The 20,479-nt window shown below is 37.0% G+C and overlaps 1 protein-coding gene across 4 annotated transcripts in view; it reads left to right on the top strand.

The window, feature by feature from the left end:
• Positions 1–20,479, top strand: part of LOC127411940 (serum response factor-like) — an 896,621-nt gene that overhangs the window by 20,309 nt on the left and 855,833 nt on the right. For all 4 annotated transcript variants that reach the window (XR_007892368.1, XM_051647875.1, XM_051647873.1 and 1 more), the window contains exon 2: positions 1,753–2,019. Coding sequence is in view for 3 of the 4 variants with exons in the window: in XM_051647875.1 (XP_051503835.1) it covers positions 1,753–2,019 (267 nt within the window). In the remaining variant the exon portion in view is untranslated. The remainder of the gene's footprint in view (positions 1–1,752; positions 2,020–20,479) is intronic.

Consider the following 20,479-nt stretch of genomic DNA (forward strand, 5'->3'; position numbering starts at 1 on the left):
TAAAAGCCATAATGGCAAAAAGACATGTCTGGCAAGTTTACGAAGACCAACAATTTAAATAATAGTGCTGACAGTATACTAGTTGCAGACTGACAGACTATTTTGAGATAACTGTCCACTAACCATGCCGATTACCCAATTAACAGAAGCGTTAGCTCTCCCTTCTGTCTGTTTCAGAATCAACCAATGGGAAATTTTAATGGATAATTCACAATGTTTTTTTGTTTTTTTTATATTGTTTGTGATATTTTTGTGCAACTATTGTGTAAAAAAATTATTTAGGTTTGAAATGCCTAATTTCAGCATAAGTGTGCACATCTCAATTGATAATTAAATTGTATTAGTCTATATTACTTATAGTTGTTTCTTCAACTTTAGGCAATTTCATGTCACAGGGGTTGATTCTTATTAACCCTTTAAGCTCGGGCCAGCAAGAAAAAAGAATCGTCAAAATATTAATAACTACAGTCTTGACCAACACAAAATAGGTATTGTTTGAAAGTTTAGAAGCTCTACTTTACAATGCATGTAGACATTATGACCAAAACTGAACAAGTGCTTTGAAATTTGCAGACAAATCAGAAGTGTTCTGTTTTGATAATTTATAAAAAATTAAAAAAATGCACTGTCCATATTATTGCAATCAGTAAAAACATCAAACTCATCAAATAGTCATGTGTCATATGTTGTTGGAAAGCTCTCAAAGAGTAGAATACAACCAGCCTATTTGTTTCACTCACAGACAAAAATATAGTGAGTAATATCTAAGTATATGTCTTTGACAATTATGTTGGTGTTGCTTATATGCCGCATTTTCACTTATAACTTCACAAAAAATAAACAGAACATAAAATATCACATAACATTATTTAATGGAGGTGATTATCTTTCAAACGAGTCCACACACAAGATAATCAGATGTATAGATCATTAGATAATCCACATGAAGCACAATGTTACATATGGCCACCAGGAGATGGCGCCAAATACATGACACAGACTCAGTGATGACTCAAATGACACAGAATGAAACTCATTCTGTGAAATCTCATTACTAAAATCATGTCTGCATGCTATGCACACCTTTAGTCATTGTTGTGTTTGCATGTGTAATTAGTTCTTATGTACAATTATTATGTTTTATTTGTTTGGAGAGACTTTTGGTCACATGGAAACGTTTTTGGACACAATAATAAATTATATTTGTAATGATATAACTTTTGACTGCTTTGTCCTATCAACACAAAATTTTTCTGAGATACAGTTGACATGATTGGGAACAAAATAGAAGCAGATTTTCAGAGCCACCTTGTTTACACCCAGAGATATATAATGTCAAATAAGAAAAATAATAAAAAAGTAAAATTTTGGCTCAATTTCTTTTTGTGATTTTTGAACATTTTCTTAGGCTGAGAGTCTCAGAATGTATCATAATCTATATCATAAAAACATTTGAAAAGTTTTCTTTACAATGATACCAAACACTTGATCCTCCTTGTGCATTGGCATTATATTGCTCATTGGCAAACCTGCTCTATAGTTATCTAGTTGTCAGTATCAACATCAGCAACTGAAAAAGCTTCTTTTATTGTCTGAATCTTCTACAACATGAAACTTTTGCTGATGTATTAGAGCAAGTAAATGTAGGCTACAGGATTCCTACTTAAATATTAGGCCTTTTTTCTTATTTCATTGGTAGAAGATGACTAGTTTGATCTGTTATCTGTCTGTCTCACTCTTTGTGTTTGAAAGGCGTACGAGCTCTCCACGCTCACAGGAACTCAAGTCCTGCTCTTAGTGGCGAGTGAGACGGGTCATGTCTACACGTTTGCCACACGAAAACTGCAGCCCATGATCACCAGTGAGACGGGTAAAGCTCTCATCCAAACCTGTCTGAACTCGCCCGATTCTCCACCCCGATCCGACCCGTCCACAGACCAGAGGATGAGTGCCACGGGGTTCGAGGAAACTGACCTCACATACCAGGTGTCTGAGTCGGAGAGTCTTGGAGAAACCAAGGTGAGTTGTGCTGTTTTTCTTTTAATGTTCACCATTTAGTGCTGGTTTGTTCCTTTAACTCAAGTGCATGATGCTAGCGACACCAAGGTCATGGGTTTGATTCCCGTGGAATACATGCAATGATAAAATATAGACCTTGAATGAACCGTAAGTCACTTTGGATAAAAGTAAATGTTTCTTTTAACTGGTCAGTATTTAGATGTTGGATTGGTGTCGCTTAAATACATGTAACTTGGCTACATCAAGTGCAGCTTGACTTCTTGGAGTCTGTTGTGAAGATAAGACGTCTTTTCAAAGATAAATGATCCTATTTTCTTGTGAAGTTCTGAGCTGATGGATCTCTATCTTCACTATGAGTCATACGAAAAGGAAAAACTCTCAACTTGATCCAAAATCTACACCATGAAGAGTTATTGTTGCCATCGTAAAGCTCAGTGCTCAAGTATTTCAACCTTTTAGAGTTCCTCCCGTCTGCACGGTGTGTCAAAGCTTTTGTTTTATATCGTTCATGATCCACCACATTCTGATGAGGCTTTTCAAGGCCACGTCTCTTTCATATGCTCTCTCTCTTTACTGTGTTTACTAGAGTAATTCGCATAATCTGGACTTGTTCATGCTGAATCTCAAAGCTGATAGTTGATATAAATTGTGTTGCACTGATTATGACCTTCACTTTGTTGTTTGTTGAGGTCTTCCAATCTGAAATAAATCCTGTTGATATGCAGAGAGAGGACATGTGGTTCACCGGGAGAGATTTAAGAGTCTTTCTACTTCAGGTTTTTCAAATGAATCATTTATTATGCCGTGCCAAGAGCTGAATTCTGTCCATTAAACACAAAGCTTTAGTGTTGTATGTAAACAAATTATCTTGTGTTTACTTGTTGGTTTCTGTCCAGATGATGTATTGATTTTATTGTCGCTCTCTGACCTGAACACAGTGTATTTGCTCTCATTTCTGTCTCAAAGTTTTGGTTTCTCAATACCTTTATCAGAATGCAAGTGCTAGATCTCATATTACTTTAAGTATTTGTAAATATAAGCAGTTTGGTTGATGTTTGTTCAGTTGTGGTGGATTGGCAAAACCTACATTAATGTAATTTAATACTTCTGTGATTGTCACATGAGTGTATAATTCATTGTACTTTTTTACAGCATAACTATGAAAAAGAACATTATAGAGACATGATGAGTATATTATTTGAATAAATAATGAACAAATGTGGGTCATTCTCTGTTAGATCAACCAGAGGTTTTTTACAAGATAAATGTAAATAATGTTAAAGGCAAAATATTAAATGCAATGGATCAATATTTACTTAGTTATCCATTACTTTGTAGAGTGGGGTCACAACGACAATTTTGGAGCAAAACTACAGGTGAAAAATACAATAACCTTAGGTAAAAATAAAAAAAGGTTAAAAAAAAAAAGACCTTAGGTTAAAAAAAAAACAAAAAAAAAAACAAACTACACAGGTCAAAAAAAAAATGACATTAGGTAAAGAAATTAAAAAACTACTGGTAAAAAATGACCTTAGGTTAATAAAAAAAATTACCTTAGTAAAAAAAATCTACAGGTAAAAGAAAATGACCTTAGCTAAAAACAAAAAACAAAAAACAAACAAACAAAAAAACACTACAGGTAAAAAAATGACCTTAGAAAGGTTGGGTAGATCAAATTGAGAGATGGAGAAATCAGTTGATTTCCGCACCCTTGTTGCATTCTTTAAAATAATTTTGATTCTAGATTTTCCAAAGTTATTAGTGAAAAAAATTACATTTGCTAATTATAGCGCCACCCATGTGTGTGCGGATGGATATGTGTTTTTGCGCCCCTGAGTAGTGGAGGGGATTTGGGACCATCCCACCAAGTTTGTAATCACTACGATTTCATCCAGACACTTTTAGAGCAGAAAATGAATAATAAGAAAACCAGAATAAAAGATTTATGGATAAACTTTAGGTTGGCTTGAAAAAGTCTGGTCTGAAAGTTTAAAATAAATAGATAGATAGCTAGATAGCATGTTTTAGCATGTAGCTAGGTGTTTCTGACATGTGCTATCATGTAGCTAGGCATTGCTAGCATATTATTAGCATGCTTAGCATGAAGCTAGGTGTTGCTAACATGTTGCTAGGCATTTTAGCATGTTTTAACACATAGCTAAGCATTGATAGCATGTTGCTAGGTGTTGCTAGCATGTTTAAGCATGTAGCTAAGCAATGTTATCATGTTGCTAGCATGTTTTAGTATGTAGCTAGGCAATGCTACCATGTTTTAGTATATAGCTAGGCAATGATAGCATGTTTTAGCATTTAGCTAGGCATTGCTAGCGTGTTTTAGCATGTAGCTAGGCATTGTTAGCATGTCTCACATGAAATTAGGTGTTGCTAGCATGTTGCTAGGCATTGTTAGCATGTTTTAGCATCTAGCTAGGTGATGCTAGCATGTTACTAGCATGTTTAGCATGAAGCTAAGTGTTGCCTAAAAGTGATCTTAGAAAGTGTCATTATTTTATTTTTAAACAGAGATGAGTCAAAATGAGACATGGATAAATCAGCTGATTTCCACACCACTTGTTGCATTATTTAAAATAATTTTTATTCTAGATTTTCAAAAGTTATTAGTGAAAAAACATAAATGTGCTAATTACAGTGCCACCCATGTGTGTGCGTATGGATTTGTGTTTTTGCGCTCCTGAGCAGTGGAGGGGATTTGAGGCCATCTCACCAAGTTTGGGATCTCTATGATTTCAGCCAGATACTTTTAGGGCAGAAAAAGAATAATAAAAAAAATCTGTACAAATACCATAGAGTTTCAGCTTCTTTGGTGTTTGGACTTTGGTGCCTTTAGAACCTTGGTGCACACCAAACAAGCGGACTGAGACCGCCTGAATAGTGGGTCTCGGTCCGCTTCCAAACGAACTCTGGTACGGTTCGATTGATATATGAACGCAACATGGACCAAAGACGTCTAAATGGACTAATAACAGGAAGTAATTTGCCTAATGCTGACCTCAAGCATACCTGGTTCTTCTCATCATAGGAGCTATGTTGCCCATTACAGTTCGGTACAGGCGTCAGAACCGCTGTCAGCCGTCCTAGCAGCATATCTTCGTTTGTGTGTGCAACGGAGGAATTCCTGCCGCTGTTTTGACTCCTTTACACATTTTATTAGCTCTTCGTTTGTCCTCAGTTGGTAAAAATACCACCACATATACATATATAAATATAACGAGCGCATTTAGCCCAGCAGCCAGCATTGTTTTGGATGTTCGGCAATTTCCGTCGCAACATATACGTCATAAAAGCTGTCCAATCAGGTTGTGATTTTTTTTCTGATGCCTTTTGTTTTGTATCTTTAGGTTCAGTGTTAAAAATGCCAGTGTGAATGCTAAGCGAACCAGGACTAAATGTATAATTTTATTTTTTGGTCTGGACCAAGAGGACCAAGAGAACCGAACTAAAAGTGTGAACACACCCTTAAAGGCATTCAACACATAAAAGTGTTTTTTCCCATTTTTGGACTCACACCATTGGAATATAATGCAACAAGAGGTGCTGAAGTCAACTGATTTTAGTAATAGACCTACCAATCTCTGTGTACAAATAAAATAATGATGCTGCCACATAAGGTTTTTTAACCTGTTGTTTTGCTCCAAAATCAAAGGTGAAAATTGTCATTTTGACCCAACTCTACAAATTAATGGATTACTCAGTATTTGGCTTTCATCATCATTTATGTTTATCTTTCTTTAGAAAAAGTATCAACAAATAACTAATTTCAGCCGGGGAAGTTTCTGAAATTTGTCATTGAATGGCCCAAATGGATTGTGTGGATCTCGTTTTTGGACACTAGGGTTGCTCCGATACCAAAATTTTGGCTTCGGTATGATACCAGCCCTGGTTACTCGGTATCAATACTATAATCAACAAATAAAAACCCTCAGATTTTTGATGAAATTACACAGAACATGACTTGATTAAAAGAACTGCATAAAGTCTCACAGATACAAATTATACGTTTTCCGTTGTAATTTTTGTGAAATCTCAACATTTACCAGCCAGTGGCCAAAGACATTTATAGTCGTGTGAGATGAAATTTGCGAGTGATTTACTTGCATTGTAGAGGGTTGTGCATAGAGTAAAAGATAGATCTTGGGATTTTAATTTGGGATTTTGGGATTTGGATTTTCAATTGATGGTCCTAGTCAGTTTCAGCAGCACCTGTCCTGCACACCCCACACAAGTCATCGGTTGATTCGCTCTGTGTATCAGCATCACCTCCCTTTGAACCCGTTGTTCAGATTAACCCTAGAAATGTAGTTTGGCGTGACCGGGATGTAGACCTAAAGCCGCCAGTTGTTCTGTTTGCCGGGTCACTTTTGCTCCGACACACTCGAGCATGTTTCGTCTCATTGATAAAAACTTGATTCTGCCTCTGTGTCCATATATGGTGTGGTTTCCCAGCGCACTGTTGGCCGAGGCCCCTCGCATTCCTTATAAACTGCAGCTGTCTCTAAACTCGCTGCTTTCTACTCTTGCTGTGCTGTTTCTGCACTGATGTGATTTGGAGGTTGTATGTTTAAGGTGGCCAAGTGTCATGATGGACTTTTGGCAGAATGGTCATTTCCCGTGACCTCTGCATGTTAATGCCATTAGTAAGGGACTAAAGCAACTATAGGCGGCCCCGTGCATCACAACTATAGACTCAAAGGAATTTATACAGACAGATAGAGACACAGTCTGCTGTATGTTATTATAAACTCTTGAGTCTAGTGTTTTCATTGGGGAAACCACCACACAACCATGAAATTACAAATCCATTTTCACATCACATATGGTGTATGTTGTCAGTGTTTAGACTTTTCAAGGAAAGGCCATTGATCTCTTTGTAATTAGTTGTGTTGGTTAAGACATCTCTATTACTATTGCTAATAGTGATTACCATTTTTACCTGAAAACTATCCCATACACTTCTCCAGTCATATCTAAAGAGCAGAATATCCCAAAGATTTGAGGGTACAGGACTTGTGGCAGTGAACATCCCAATACACTCAGGCATCATGGTGGCACTGAGTTTTGGGAGGCACAACTCATTTCAGTCACTCATTCTTTTTCTTGAGAAAATGTAAAAGTCATTTTTTTTTATCTTACTTGCAAGACCAGAAACTCACTTGCAAACGTATAACCTCATCCTATGGTTATTAGTCATTTGAAATCGATATGTCTGAGCTGCTTAATCAAAATTATACCATTACATTAGTGAATGATAAGGCTTTTCATTGCTTACGTTTACAGGTGTAAAGTTGATGTTGTTTGCCAAATGTTGCTTATTCGAATCAACTTGCAGCGACTCCCACCTCTTGGGTTGAGTGTCTTACTTGAGAGCGCAACAGTGAGTACACAGCGAGTTTGTGATCTCAGTAACTCAAGATTTCAAGGTCAACTTTTGGGCTGCATATCAGCAATTACTTCTTGATACAATACACATCACAAATTATACACTATCAGTCAAATGTTTGCACACATTTCTGTCCCACCATGATTTCGTGGCACATTTTCCTGATTATTGCAGTCCAAAAGGACTGAATTTGCTGTGGTTCTTCTCAGAAAATTGAGATGCGGTTCAAGGCATTTTTTGGTGTTGTTTTGCAGTAAAAACTAAAAAATAATCATATACAGTATACTATAATAATTATTGTCAATGACAATATAAGTGCAATCACATGTAAATATTTTAGTGCATAATAACTGAATATGCGGTTAGCAAGGAAAAAATAATAAATACACATAAATACTATGAAACCCATGAAATGGCTAATATGAGTTCAGTGGAAGACCTTTAATTATTTTTATATTAAAATGTTCTGCCTCAATGCAAGAAAACTTTTGGTATAGTAAAAATAGTAGACCTACAGTAAAAGTGTAAACAAAAAGATATATTCATAATTAGGGCCCAAGCACTGAAAGTGCAGAGACCCTGTTGTTCTTCTAAGGATTTTTAATTATTAGGGCCCAAGCACTGAAAGTGTAGCACCACCTAGAAGATGGGCATGTTCGGGGGGCTCTGTAGCACATCCCTTTTGAGCTAACATCACCAAACTTTGTACACATATAGATCTCATCAAGCCAGACAACTTTCACAACAGGAAGATGGCCATTTTGGATTGTTTGAAAAATGCATGCTCTGGAATTTGAAATACTCCTTCTAGGGATTTCAAGTTACAGGTACTAAATGTGAGCAACATCATGCCAAGACATTGCCGATGCTAAATTGCGAACAGATTTTTGATATATCAAACGGTGTTGCCATGGTGATGCAATAAAATAATGTAAAAAAATGGGAAAAAGGAAGTGTCTCATATCTTCTGCGTGCATTGTGTGATTTACGTATGTTTGGCCTTGCGGGCTGATCACATTGATGTGGCTATTGTGGGTCACGGTCTTAGCGCCACCAACTGGCGGAAGGAAGTGTGGCACTTTTAACAGACATGTTTACCTGAATTGCTTCAATTGTTTTAGAATAATGTCAAGACAGTGCAGATTTTAAATTCTGAAGGGATTCTTGATATCTTAAACAGTGTTGCCATGGCAACACATTAAATGTAATTATTCCTTTTTATGTATATTCACATGTTTTTGAGGAACTTGGCATGCTTGAATTTTCATGATATTTTGCATACACACCAGAGTTGTCGGCCATTAGGCCTAGGCAAATGTTAACACATGGGCGTGGCTGTGGAGCTCTGTAGCGCCACCTTTTGACAAAAGTGGTAGGGTCAGTTTCTTCTACAGTCACCAAACTTGCTACATATATTGTTCTCATCAAACCGGACGACTTTCAAAATTATAGTCATTAGCTCCGCCACACAGGAAGTTGGCCATTTTGGATTGAATGTGCATTTTTAGAAAATTGCAGGCTCTGAACTTTTGAATACTCCAAGAGGATTCATACAGCTCTCACCAAATTTGGTCAACATGATGCCAAGATATTGTAGATGCTAAATAGATGCTGATTTTTGATATCTCAAATGGTGTAGCCATAGCGAGGCAATACATTTATGACAAAAAAAGGGAAATAGGAAGTGTCTCATATCTGCTGTGTGCATTGACAGATTTAGATCAAACTTGAACAGTATGTTTGGTCATGTCGGCTAATCGCATTGATGTGGCTATTGTGGGTCACTGTCATAGTGCCACCAACTGACAACAGGAAGTGTGACACTTTGTGTAACTTTGAAATAGTCCTCTTATATTTACCCTCTCATCTGCATGCGCCCACCATGCTTTGTTTTCCTAGAGTCACCAGGTGGCGATGGCGCCATAGTGCTTGGGTCCGTCATCGCTGCTTGCAGCTATATTTATACCTGTTGTGATTAGTACATCACCTGATTGCGATCATTTGATCTAACCGTGATTGTTTGAGAGAACTGCAATTTATTGAGCACTTTAAATTCTAATCACATTTGACTAAATTTAAGTATATATATATATATATATATATATATATATACACTACCGGTCAAAAGTTTCTTTATTATAATTTTTTCTTCACATTTTAGAATAATAGTAAAGTCATCAAAACTATGGAATAACATAAATGGAACTATTGGAATTATGTTGTGACTAAACAAAATCCAAAATAAATCAAAACTGTGTTATATTTGAGCATCTTCAAAGTAGTCACCCTTTGTCTAGAATTTGCAGACATGAACTCTTGACATTTTCTCAAGCAACTTCTTGAGGTATCACCCTGGGATGCTTTTTAAACAGTATTGAAGGAGTTCCCATTTATGTTGGGCACTTATTGGCTGCTTTTCTTTATTATTTGGTCCAAGTCATCAATTTCAAAAACTTTTTTTTTTAATTAAATTATAGTTTTATAATGAAATAAATTAATATGGTGGCACAATTATATTTTTGTCTACAAAACTCATTTCAAACATTTAATCATACACCTTCAGATCAAAAGATTTTTAAGATCATGAGAAACATTTCAGTCAAGTGTTTCAAAACATTTGACCGGTTGTGTATATATATATATATATATATATATATATATATATATATATATATATATATATATATATAGGACCAACCTAGTCTCATAGAATGAACATAAATATAACTACATTGAATTTAAATGCATTGAAAAGGTTTTATTCACTTTTACACAAATCACGATTGTAACGGCTGATTATGATTTTACAGTTTTAACACTTATTTTTAGCTCCATTACTCGCACACTGCTATGTTATGATATCGAAACACATTTACACTAACGCATAATTTGAAAACCAATATTTTAACGATTGTATTACAGACCCACCTTCATTTACACACTTATTTCAATGTGATTAGCTTCCGCGGTAAGACTTGAACTCAGCCAAACACATAAGCTGACATATGAGACGAAAGTGTCATAGAAGCTACATGAAATGACCTGGATGCTACAAAAAATTAGCTTTTCATGTTGCATTTGCTTTTAGAACTCTATAGGTTAGGTTTAGGTTAAAGTTTTAGCTAAGAGAGGTACATTTTGCTCATTAAAACTAATCTAACATTCACGTTAAAACCCTTGTCTGAATATGACACAATTTCACTCGCCTTTGGCGCCCCCCGGTGGACAACTGGGAAATTGCATTGAAATGTGTAATGAAGCAGGCAATTTTATTTTTGCAAAAATGTTGCCATGGTCACATAAAATTCATGAGATCAGGCTGGAAATGACATGAACACAATGTTTTTGTGTCTCATTTTCCAGTGCAACAGACTCAGACTGTCATCGACCCGCACCGCCGACCGAACTCAGAGCAGCTCCTGAAGAATGCGTGAAGATTAAATGCTACTGTAGCTGTGATGTAGGTGCACCGTCTGTGGTCTCGTGAAAGTTTAAACAAGGATTTTGATAGTGATCCCCCCTCGAGTGTCTCGGCTCTACAACACAGGATACTAAGCATCCCGTTTGGGATGTCGTCATTTCGGCCAAATTACGGGATATCCCGGCTAATATGGGACAGTTGGCAACCCTATGTGGAGATGATAGAATGGCAGCTGTGCAACTGGAGATGTCTCGGTTGCATCAAGCTTTTCAAGCCTTCGTTTTGCAGAAAAATTGCGGAAATTATACAAAATTGCTGTGATGCGGAGAGTGGTTGAATTTGCATTAAATTCTGGAGGGACTGACATTTGACTGAATTTATGTTTCTTATGATCTTCGAAACCTTTTGATCTGAAGGCTTATTGTTAAATGATTGAAACTGGTAAATGAGTTGGATCAGATAGTGACAGGCGCAGCAGTGTCTTCATCATTTATACTGTAGGTCAACACATTTGGGATGAAACCATTAGACTACCACCACTGAGAAGTTTCATGGAGAACAATCAATGTGGACGTCTGTTATTGAACTCAACGCTCTCTTGGTGGGCATCGGTCCATCTGAACGCTGTGTTTGTGTTGTAATTCTGTGCCAGTATGTTTTGTTTAAGCTCCAGCGCTCATTAGAGTCGAACTATCTACTTCATCACTCCCACACTTAAACATGGCGTGAACCCAAACCCCATTACTCTCCGTACCTCCGTCTGTATGTCAGCCACCTCGCGCTGATGTTTGTTAATGTACGAGAATTTGTCATAAGAGTCGTTTTAACTTGGCATAGTCGATGCATTCCGAACATTGCAATACCAAGTCTCCATCTGTCATGCCGGTCTGTTTTTGTGATTGTTGCTTCACCTAAACTCACCCATATCAGTGGCATACAGTAGCTCTGGAAAGTAAAAATCACCTTGACGCCAGCTGATTAAAAGTTGTTGCAAGTTAGTTCTGAGAAAGCTAGAGTAGAATTTGAGTGCAGATGACACTTGCTTTAATTTTATGATCTAAGACTCTGACATTTAGACTTTTTAAGAGTGATTTTAAGTGTTCAAATACTTTTTGAAGCCAATAAAGTTTGGGGTGTGTGTCATGATTGTGTTTGCTATTGTCTACTGGAGCAGAAGTCTGTAGCTTCCAGGACTGTTTTACATTGTGATTAATTGTAGAATAAAGTCTAATTACTCAGTGTAAAACATCTTTGTTCCCTCGACTTGTTCTTCACATATGACAGCGAGCAAGCATGTTTTTCATGTCCATGTTGTATATCTTTGTCTAATACACACAAATACTTTTAGAGTTTTCTTTATTTAGTAAATTTTTTCCATTTAAACATATTTAATTTACATCTTGCAACTACTGTGTGGAATACAAAAATAATATGTTGTACCTGTGCAATGACAATAAAGAGCTTGACTTGAAAAGTGAAGTTATTATTATTACCATAAACTGCACAAGCCCAAAAAAGGCAAACATTTTTAACCCGCCATAGGCTGAATAGGAAAATTATCAATTTGAGTTTTTAAATGTCTCTTGAATGGTTCTCGATTCGATTTGATTCTGATACAGTTTGATTAGATTCTGATACATTCAGGCAGTTATAATGTCCATTTTGTTTACATATGAAAGAAAATCTCTCTCTCTAAACTAGGGCTGCAACTAACGATTATAGGAATGATTATTCGACTATTCGGCGATTATTGCAACGATTAATCGTTAGCTCTAAACCGATTATTCAGCTTGTGCCTCGACTTGAAAGGTTGTATTAAACATGCTTACTTATAATAAAGAGGACAAAATCATCTTTTAAAAATACCTCTAAATGACATTCACTGAATTACAAGGGAAAAAAAAACTTTCACAAAATTCACTGCAAAACAATCAGTTTTTTTCTTGTTTTCCATTTAAAATAATCTTATAATCCTTAAAACCAGATACATTTACTTGAGAAGCAACATATAAACTATTTAGATTTGCTTTCAGTGAATGTATCTTGAATATAAGTGAATTGTGTATATAAGTGTATTTTTTTACTTGTTCATACTTCTGCCAGTGCAGTAAAGACAAAATATACTCATATTCAAGATACATTATCTGAAAGCAAGTCTAAATGTCTTATATGCTGCTTCTCAGGTAAATGTATATTGTTTTAAGGATTTATTTATTATTATTATTTTTTTTAATCCCCTTTTCTCCCAATTTTGGAATGCCAAATTCCCACTACTTAGTAGGTCCTTGTGGTGGCGCGGTTACTCACCTCAGTCTGGGTTTTGGAGGACAAATCTCAGTTTCCTCCACGTCTGAGACCGTCAATCCGCGCATCTTATCACGTGGCTTGTTGAGCGTGTTGCCGCGGAGACATAGTGCGTGTGGAGGCTTCATGCTATTCTCCGCAGCATCCACGCACAACTTACCACACGCCCCATTGAGAGCGAGAACCACTAATCGCGACCACGAGGAGGTTACCCCATGTGACTCTACCCTCCCTAGCAACCGGGCCAATTTGGTTGCTTAGGAGACCTGACTGGAGTCACTCAGCACGCCCTGGATTCGAACTCGTGACTCCAGGGGTGATAGTCAGCGTCAATACTCACTGAGATACCCAGACCCCCTGTTTTAAGAATTTTTAGAAATGTTAAAATATTTAAATTTATATATTGTATTCAGTTTTCTTCTGCAGTGTAGCTCCTAAAGTGAATGTACGTTGTTTTAGGGTCCTTTCACACTAGCACTTTTGGTGCGCACCCGGGGTCGAATGACATCAAAGTTCGGTTCGTTTGAATAATGTGAACGTTGTTTTCCAAACTCGGGTGTGCACCCACGAACCGCACCCGGGTCCATTTGAAAAGGTGGTCTGGGGTGCGGTTCATGTGAACTTTGGTACGGTTCGCTGTCGATATGAATGCAGTCGTACCAAATCGCGGAAGTGAACCGCTTGTGATGACGTATAATTTGCGTATTTGCAGGCTCGCGATTGCAATTATTATGGTATAATGTATTTCTCATACCTGCTTGTGTCCAAATAAATCCCCTTCAGAGAGCAGCTCACATTCTTCGCATCTCTTGCAACGCATCCGCGGCAGACAGACGCTAACATTCATCATTGCGCATTCAATGCATCCGTGGGAGACAAACACAAGCATTGTTCTGTGCATAGCAAGTTTTCGTGGTAAATCCAAAGAGACTAACTTCTATACTTCACACAGTGATGTCTTCTTGAGTTGTTTCTAGTTACAGTGGTAAACAGCTGCTGCTTGCACTCACATTGATGACGTAATAGGACTGCGGTTCGGACCCAAATAAAATGATGTGAACACAGACCAGCGTGGGCAGCGGGAGGGGGAGGAAATGAACTCATCGGTCCAAGCAATTGAACCAAGTGTGAAAGCACCCTTAAATGAGTTTTAGGTATTATTTTGGAAAACAAGCCAAAAAAGACTGATCAAAAGCATATTTTTTTTGTAGTGTATATTGAGCTAAGACTGCACTCTCTCACCTTTTTGCTCACTTCGATCGATCTTTAACTCACAAAAAACAAACTCTCTTCTTAACAGAGCTGCGTATTGATGGTTTTCTTCACGATAAGATACACACCGTGACACTTACGGTATATTATGATTCACTACCTACTTCACGAGTCATCATGTTATAATCTAGCTTCAGAAAACGCCCGCGAAGGACGAGCATCCCAGTGCCAGAGTGGGCATCAGCCAGGTGCAGATTAAATCTCTTCACCTTAGATTGGGTCACTTCACATGACACATAGAAGCAGTGCCGACCACACCAAGAAATGCCAGTTTCAGAGTTTATTTACATTACCCGCTACCTTATTATTTGAACATTATGCATTAAAGATATAACGCCAGGGTATTTCCTTTTCCTAGATCCGGCTCCGCTTTGTATTTTTGCATCATAATTCCCTTCGTGATCTACATCACCTCTTAAGCTGTTTGGAAAGTTTGGAGTGCATCTGGACTGTGAGCTGTTTTCTTCCTCTCCTCAATCAGCTGCAGTGCTGCTCTCGCACACCATCATTAGTGTTTTATATGATCTCATGTTACGTTAAATGAGATCAAACGACTATTCGACAATGAACATTTTTGTTGAAGTTGTCATTAATGTAGACTAATAGTTTCAGCCCTACTCTAATGACAAACAAAACTGAAGTAAACTTAAAAGTAAAGGTTAAAGATTGATCTTGGGATTCTAAGAATCGATATTGGGATTGTTCAAATGGAGATCACAATTAATCGGAAAATGTGAACCTGTTTTCAATGCAGTCTGAGTGGTATTTTGTATTAAATTGTGTAGTTTTGTTGCTTTTGTGAATGAGTTTGTCACACAACCTGTTTATTTTGTGTTCCTAACTACATATGCATGATTATATGATTAGTTGCATTTTATTATTTGCATTCAGCATTGTTTTTCCCTGTTGTGTGACTCTGAACAGACCTGTGTAGAATCATTGTTCTGCATAATTTCAGCGGGACGCCCTGCGACAGGAAAGAGTGTCGCTGAGATAATAGAAAGCTAATTTAGTGAGATATGCAGCAGCATTATCACAGACCGGAGCTCAATAGAGTGTCTGAGTGATTCAACAGACAGAAAGAAAGAGTGAGAGTACAGATGGGAATCATCAGGAATTGAACTATTCCTCTTCCTTAATGATTCCATTAACAGTTCTATTAGTACTCTTGAGTACTTTGAGTTATTTTAAATGGGATCTGACTGAAGTAATTCTGGCAGTTCAGTGAGTCAAGAACCATTCTGATTGATTCAGTGTGTGAGTGAGTCATTAGATGGATTCAATCCTCTTTTCGACCGATTTATTAAAAGAATTGGCTCACAAGAATCATTTGTTCATGAATCAGTTCTGAACTCAGTTTGGTTTCCGACCCTAGAGACAGGCAGAGAGAAGGCTGCTGGTCTCCCTGAGGTCCAGTAGACCGCTGGAAGTTCGTGTTAAGCAACGAGTGAGCACGTTACAACGGCGGGAGGGGCTGCAAGCAACTGGACGCTCAGCAGTGATTGGCTGCAGCTCTCTCACTTGGGCTGCCTTGCCTTTTTTAGGTGTCCCAAATGGAGCTGTGAATTCCACATCGCTGGCAGCACGACAGGCGCGAGAAGACAGCCAACAAGTGTGAGATTAGAAAGAGACCCGAGACCAGAGGAGAACATACAATAGAACCACAGACACTCGCATGTCTCTACCCTCTGAAATATTGTACATTCAACACCATCACGATCCAAAAAAGCCTCTTTATTTACTTTCTTAATACATGTTCCTGGTGTCATTGTGGAGGATTCATCAGTGCATGAAAACAAAACATTAAAATCTGAAATTCATTTAAAAAAGAGATCTTGGCATGAGTAGTGCAGAATCATAAAAAATGAAACAATTGTTTTTTTTTTAAAATATGATTAATATTTGGAAAGAAAAATATCCAACAAATCAAAGTCATGTTGTGTAACCAACATGCAGTTAGCCTTTTTGTTGTTTATGTTGACAAAAACCATAAGATACAGAGATGCCCTTTAGACAATCATGACTGAGTATGCAGTAAAAAAATAAAATAAATAAATCAGATATTTCGACATTTATTTGAAAATTCACTTTTTGTTCAGGTCAAATGGAGAAATTGTCTTGATATTCTTGACTCAAAAAATTCATGATATTTGTAAAACTAAAATGTGTTAAAACCTTTTTTAAATTAATGATTAAGTTGCGTACACTCTCAAATACACACCGTGCAAAGAACATACTTAAACCTTGTACTTGTTAGTTACACTAAATTACATTTTTTGTCATTAAATCAGATATTTTTGTAGAAAATGCTATAAATGTTTTTAAAAAAATGTATTAAACTAAATTGGACACAATTATTAAATTTCGACTAACTTGATACATGTGTTAAACTACATTTTTAAAAGATTTCAAATTTGTATCACCTTTGACAAACTTATTTGGTAGTGACAGAGGTAATGCAGCCTTTCTAAAATCTTGCCAATAGTTAACAAAAGTTAAAGGTGCAATATGTTACATTTTTAATGTAATATTTGTTTTTCGTGCCAATGTGTGAACGGCTTGTAATGTAGCTTAAAAAATGAGCCCTTCCCAGACTTCCTAGGTTGCCTATTAAAGCCTGTAGACTGATTTTCATGCGAAGGGAGCGGGTCGCTTTTGCCGGGAAAATCCAAAGGATGTGACGTTTATGTGCGCTCCCGAGAACCTCAGTGCCTCTCTTCCGCTATTCAACAGCGACAACAAACTGCAACACTAGATAACGTTATCTTAGAGATGTTATCCAGCAAACGTCCGGCTCCCAGCACAACACTGACTCCTACACAAACTCAGAGTAAGCCAAAAAAACATTTATCTACTGAATCCCGTCTGGCTAAGTGGGAACGTGATCATGGTCGAGCGAAAACTAGAGTGAACATCAGCAGGGTATTTGATTCCTGGAGGGACCTTCGTTCGCTTTTGGGGATCTTATTGGACAGGTAAACTTACATAACTGCAAAGCATGTGTCATATAGTGCCATAAGGATTGATCTGTGTCATTACAGCTAACTTGATCTTGCCTGCTAACGCTGACGAATTACAAGCTACCTTGTTTCGTAACTTTCAAATAACTTCAATGATCTTCTCTTTATACTAAAAGTCAGGTATGCTGATTCACAGTAACTGACATAATGTTCATCTGTAATTATTCAGCAAGGTAAACTACAATAACACATGAAATGAATGCTAGACAATGTTTAAGATAATGCAAAAAGCTCCATTCATTAGTGTAACGTAACTTGGTTATACAGAAAATATAAACATTCTATTATTATAAAACAATAGTGCATCGATATATCAACATGACAGTTGTGATCACATCAATACTGAATTGTGTCAACATATTTATAATGTACAGTCTATGTTATAAACAGCTACTGTCATCATCCACCAAATTTAGCTAACAGCTATTGATAAAGATGGCTAGCTAGCTAACGCCGACATCATAAAGCTATCGTATAAATGCAGTCAATGTATCATGCAAAGAAAAGTGATTACTTCAAACTACAGTCTTGCATAGTCAGACCTATATCCACACTTTATATTAGCCCTGTTCCAGCACTGGAGAGTCAAATATAATATACAGTCTCAAAGTTTATAGTAAAACAATCATAAGTGTGTCATTTTAATTATGCTATCTCATCTGTCAGCATGATGCCGGTGAATCACGTTCAGTCTCTTTGTTTTTGTCATGCTCGCTCGCGTCCCTATGGAGTGCACGCGTGATCACGAGCAACAGGCTGCAGTTCACTTAACGGCCACAGGTGTCACTAATAACAAGGGTTTCTGAATCTTACATACTGCAGCTTTAATGCAGTCATTTAATACCACACCAATCAATTCCTTATGGATAAAATCAAGTCTTGTGCTATTTTTTTTTTCTTGTTTTCTCCAGTAGACGTCTGCTTCCACATATAATGTCTTTCATCTAAAATTTCAGCTCAGTGTGGCGTCTTTCAGAGGGAAGAGCTTCATCGAGCCTCTTTATGGTATGAATTGGCTCTGTGCTGGTAATTTGTAAGGTCTTTCTTAATTATTATAAGTGTCGTCTTTTTCTTTGAGATATTTAGAGTTTCTCTCTAGAGAAGTTTCCTTGAGAAAACATTAGTTTACTGGCAAATGTTTTTTTCTTATTTTAAGCATAAACCTCACTAAATTTCACTAGATTTCTCTGAAAGCCAGACTTAATATAGCATGTAATTTTCCTTCCCCTAAATGTAATCATCTTTGAAGGATATTTAGATATTTCTACTGTAAATGATTTTTTGCAGTGGAAGCTGCAGTGAAATAAACTGTCAAAGAGAGTGAGAAAACTGATGTCAGTTTAAATATTGTAATCTTCATTTTTGTCTAACTTCTTAGTGGCATTTTAATCTAGTTAACTTCTTTTAAATCATTTGAATTCATGCTGTTTGACAACCACTGTAATAAACACTGTTTTAATTTATTTCTTCTGAGGGCCGAGCGAAACACTGCTACACTCACGCACCTTGACAATCATGAAATACTCAGCGTTTATTACTATCATTACAGTTTAATACCTCTTTAGTGGTATTTCACAGAAACAGAAGTGCAATCTGGGTAATTTCTAATCATCTTTATTTTCTCTGTCACTCAAAAGCTTTCAGAGAAACACTGACATCAACAACAGTTTCCTGTAACGTTCTTTTCTCATGTTGAGTTGAGTGATGGTTCGTGTCTTCTCAATAGTGACGCGAGCATTTGAGTCATTTTGTGTATTCAAGTACTCTACATATAAATCAACTGAGCACTGGAGGGGAGGGCGGGCTCTATCTGTGCTATTCTTTAATATAGTGGCAAGAATTACTTGCATTTATGTATAAATTTGTCTTAAAATCTAGTTTAAACTTCTTCTAAGTTACAATAATGAACAGACACTATCTGTTTTAACTAATCACACACCTTAGTGTTTTGTTCTTGTAAATACTAAATACATCATTCAAAATTTCACAGTATATGCTGGAAAAAGTATGTGAACCCCTAGGCTAATGATGCCAACATAAGCTAATTTAGGTAAGGAGTTGGCAAACCTGCCATCCAATAATGAAGTAAGGTTGTAGGTGTGGGTTAGAGCTACTTTGACTTATAAAAAGCACTTAAACATTTTGAGTTTGCTATTCACAAGAAGCATCTGCTGACGTGGACCATGCCTCACAAAAAAGACCTACGATCAAGAATTGTTGCTTTGCATAAAGCTTGAAAGGGTTACAAAGTTATCTGGAAGAGCTTAGATATTCATCTGTCCACAGTTAGACAAATTGTCTATAAATGGAGATGATTTAGTACTATAGGTACTCTCACTAGAAGTGGCCATCTAGAAGTGACTCAAAGGGCGCACCGCAGAATGCTCAATGAGGTAAAAAAGAATCCTAGAGTGACAGATAAAGACTTGAAGGAATCATTGGAACTGGTTAACATCTCTGTTCATGAGTCTACTATACAGAAAACATTAAACAGGTATAGTGTTCATGGCAGGACATCATGAAGGAAGCTGCTGCTTTCCAACAAAAACATTGCTGCATGCCTGAATTAGCCAAAGACCACATTGGCACTCCACAATGCTACTGGGAAAATATTTTGTGGAGTGGCCCAGTCAGAGCCCAGACATCCTAAGAATATGTCTGAACTGAAGCAGTTCTGTAAGGAAGAATGCTCCAAAATTCCTTCTGAACATTGTGCAGGTCTAATCCGCAGATACCGGAAACACTTGATTGAGGTTATTGCTGCCAAAGGAGGATCGACCAGTTATTAACTCCAAGGGTTCACATACTTTTTCCACCGCACTGTGAATGTTTAATGTGATGTGTTTAATAAAGTCATGAAAGATTATAGTTGTTTGTGTGTTTGTTAGCTTAAGCACATTGTGTTTGTCTATACTTGTGACTTTGATGAAGGTGAGATCACATTTTATGATCAATTAATTCTAAAAACATGTTTCAAGACCTCAGTATTCTGGTCCATCCAACTGGTTTTGAATGTGTTTTTAAAGGCAGTATTGAGCACTTTTG

Source organism: Myxocyprinus asiaticus, chromosome 21 (genome assembly GCF_019703515.2).
Source record: "Myxocyprinus asiaticus isolate MX2 ecotype Aquarium Trade chromosome 21, UBuf_Myxa_2, whole genome shotgun sequence".
Classification (NCBI taxonomy): Eukaryota; Metazoa; Chordata; class Actinopteri; order Cypriniformes; family Catostomidae; genus Myxocyprinus; species Myxocyprinus asiaticus.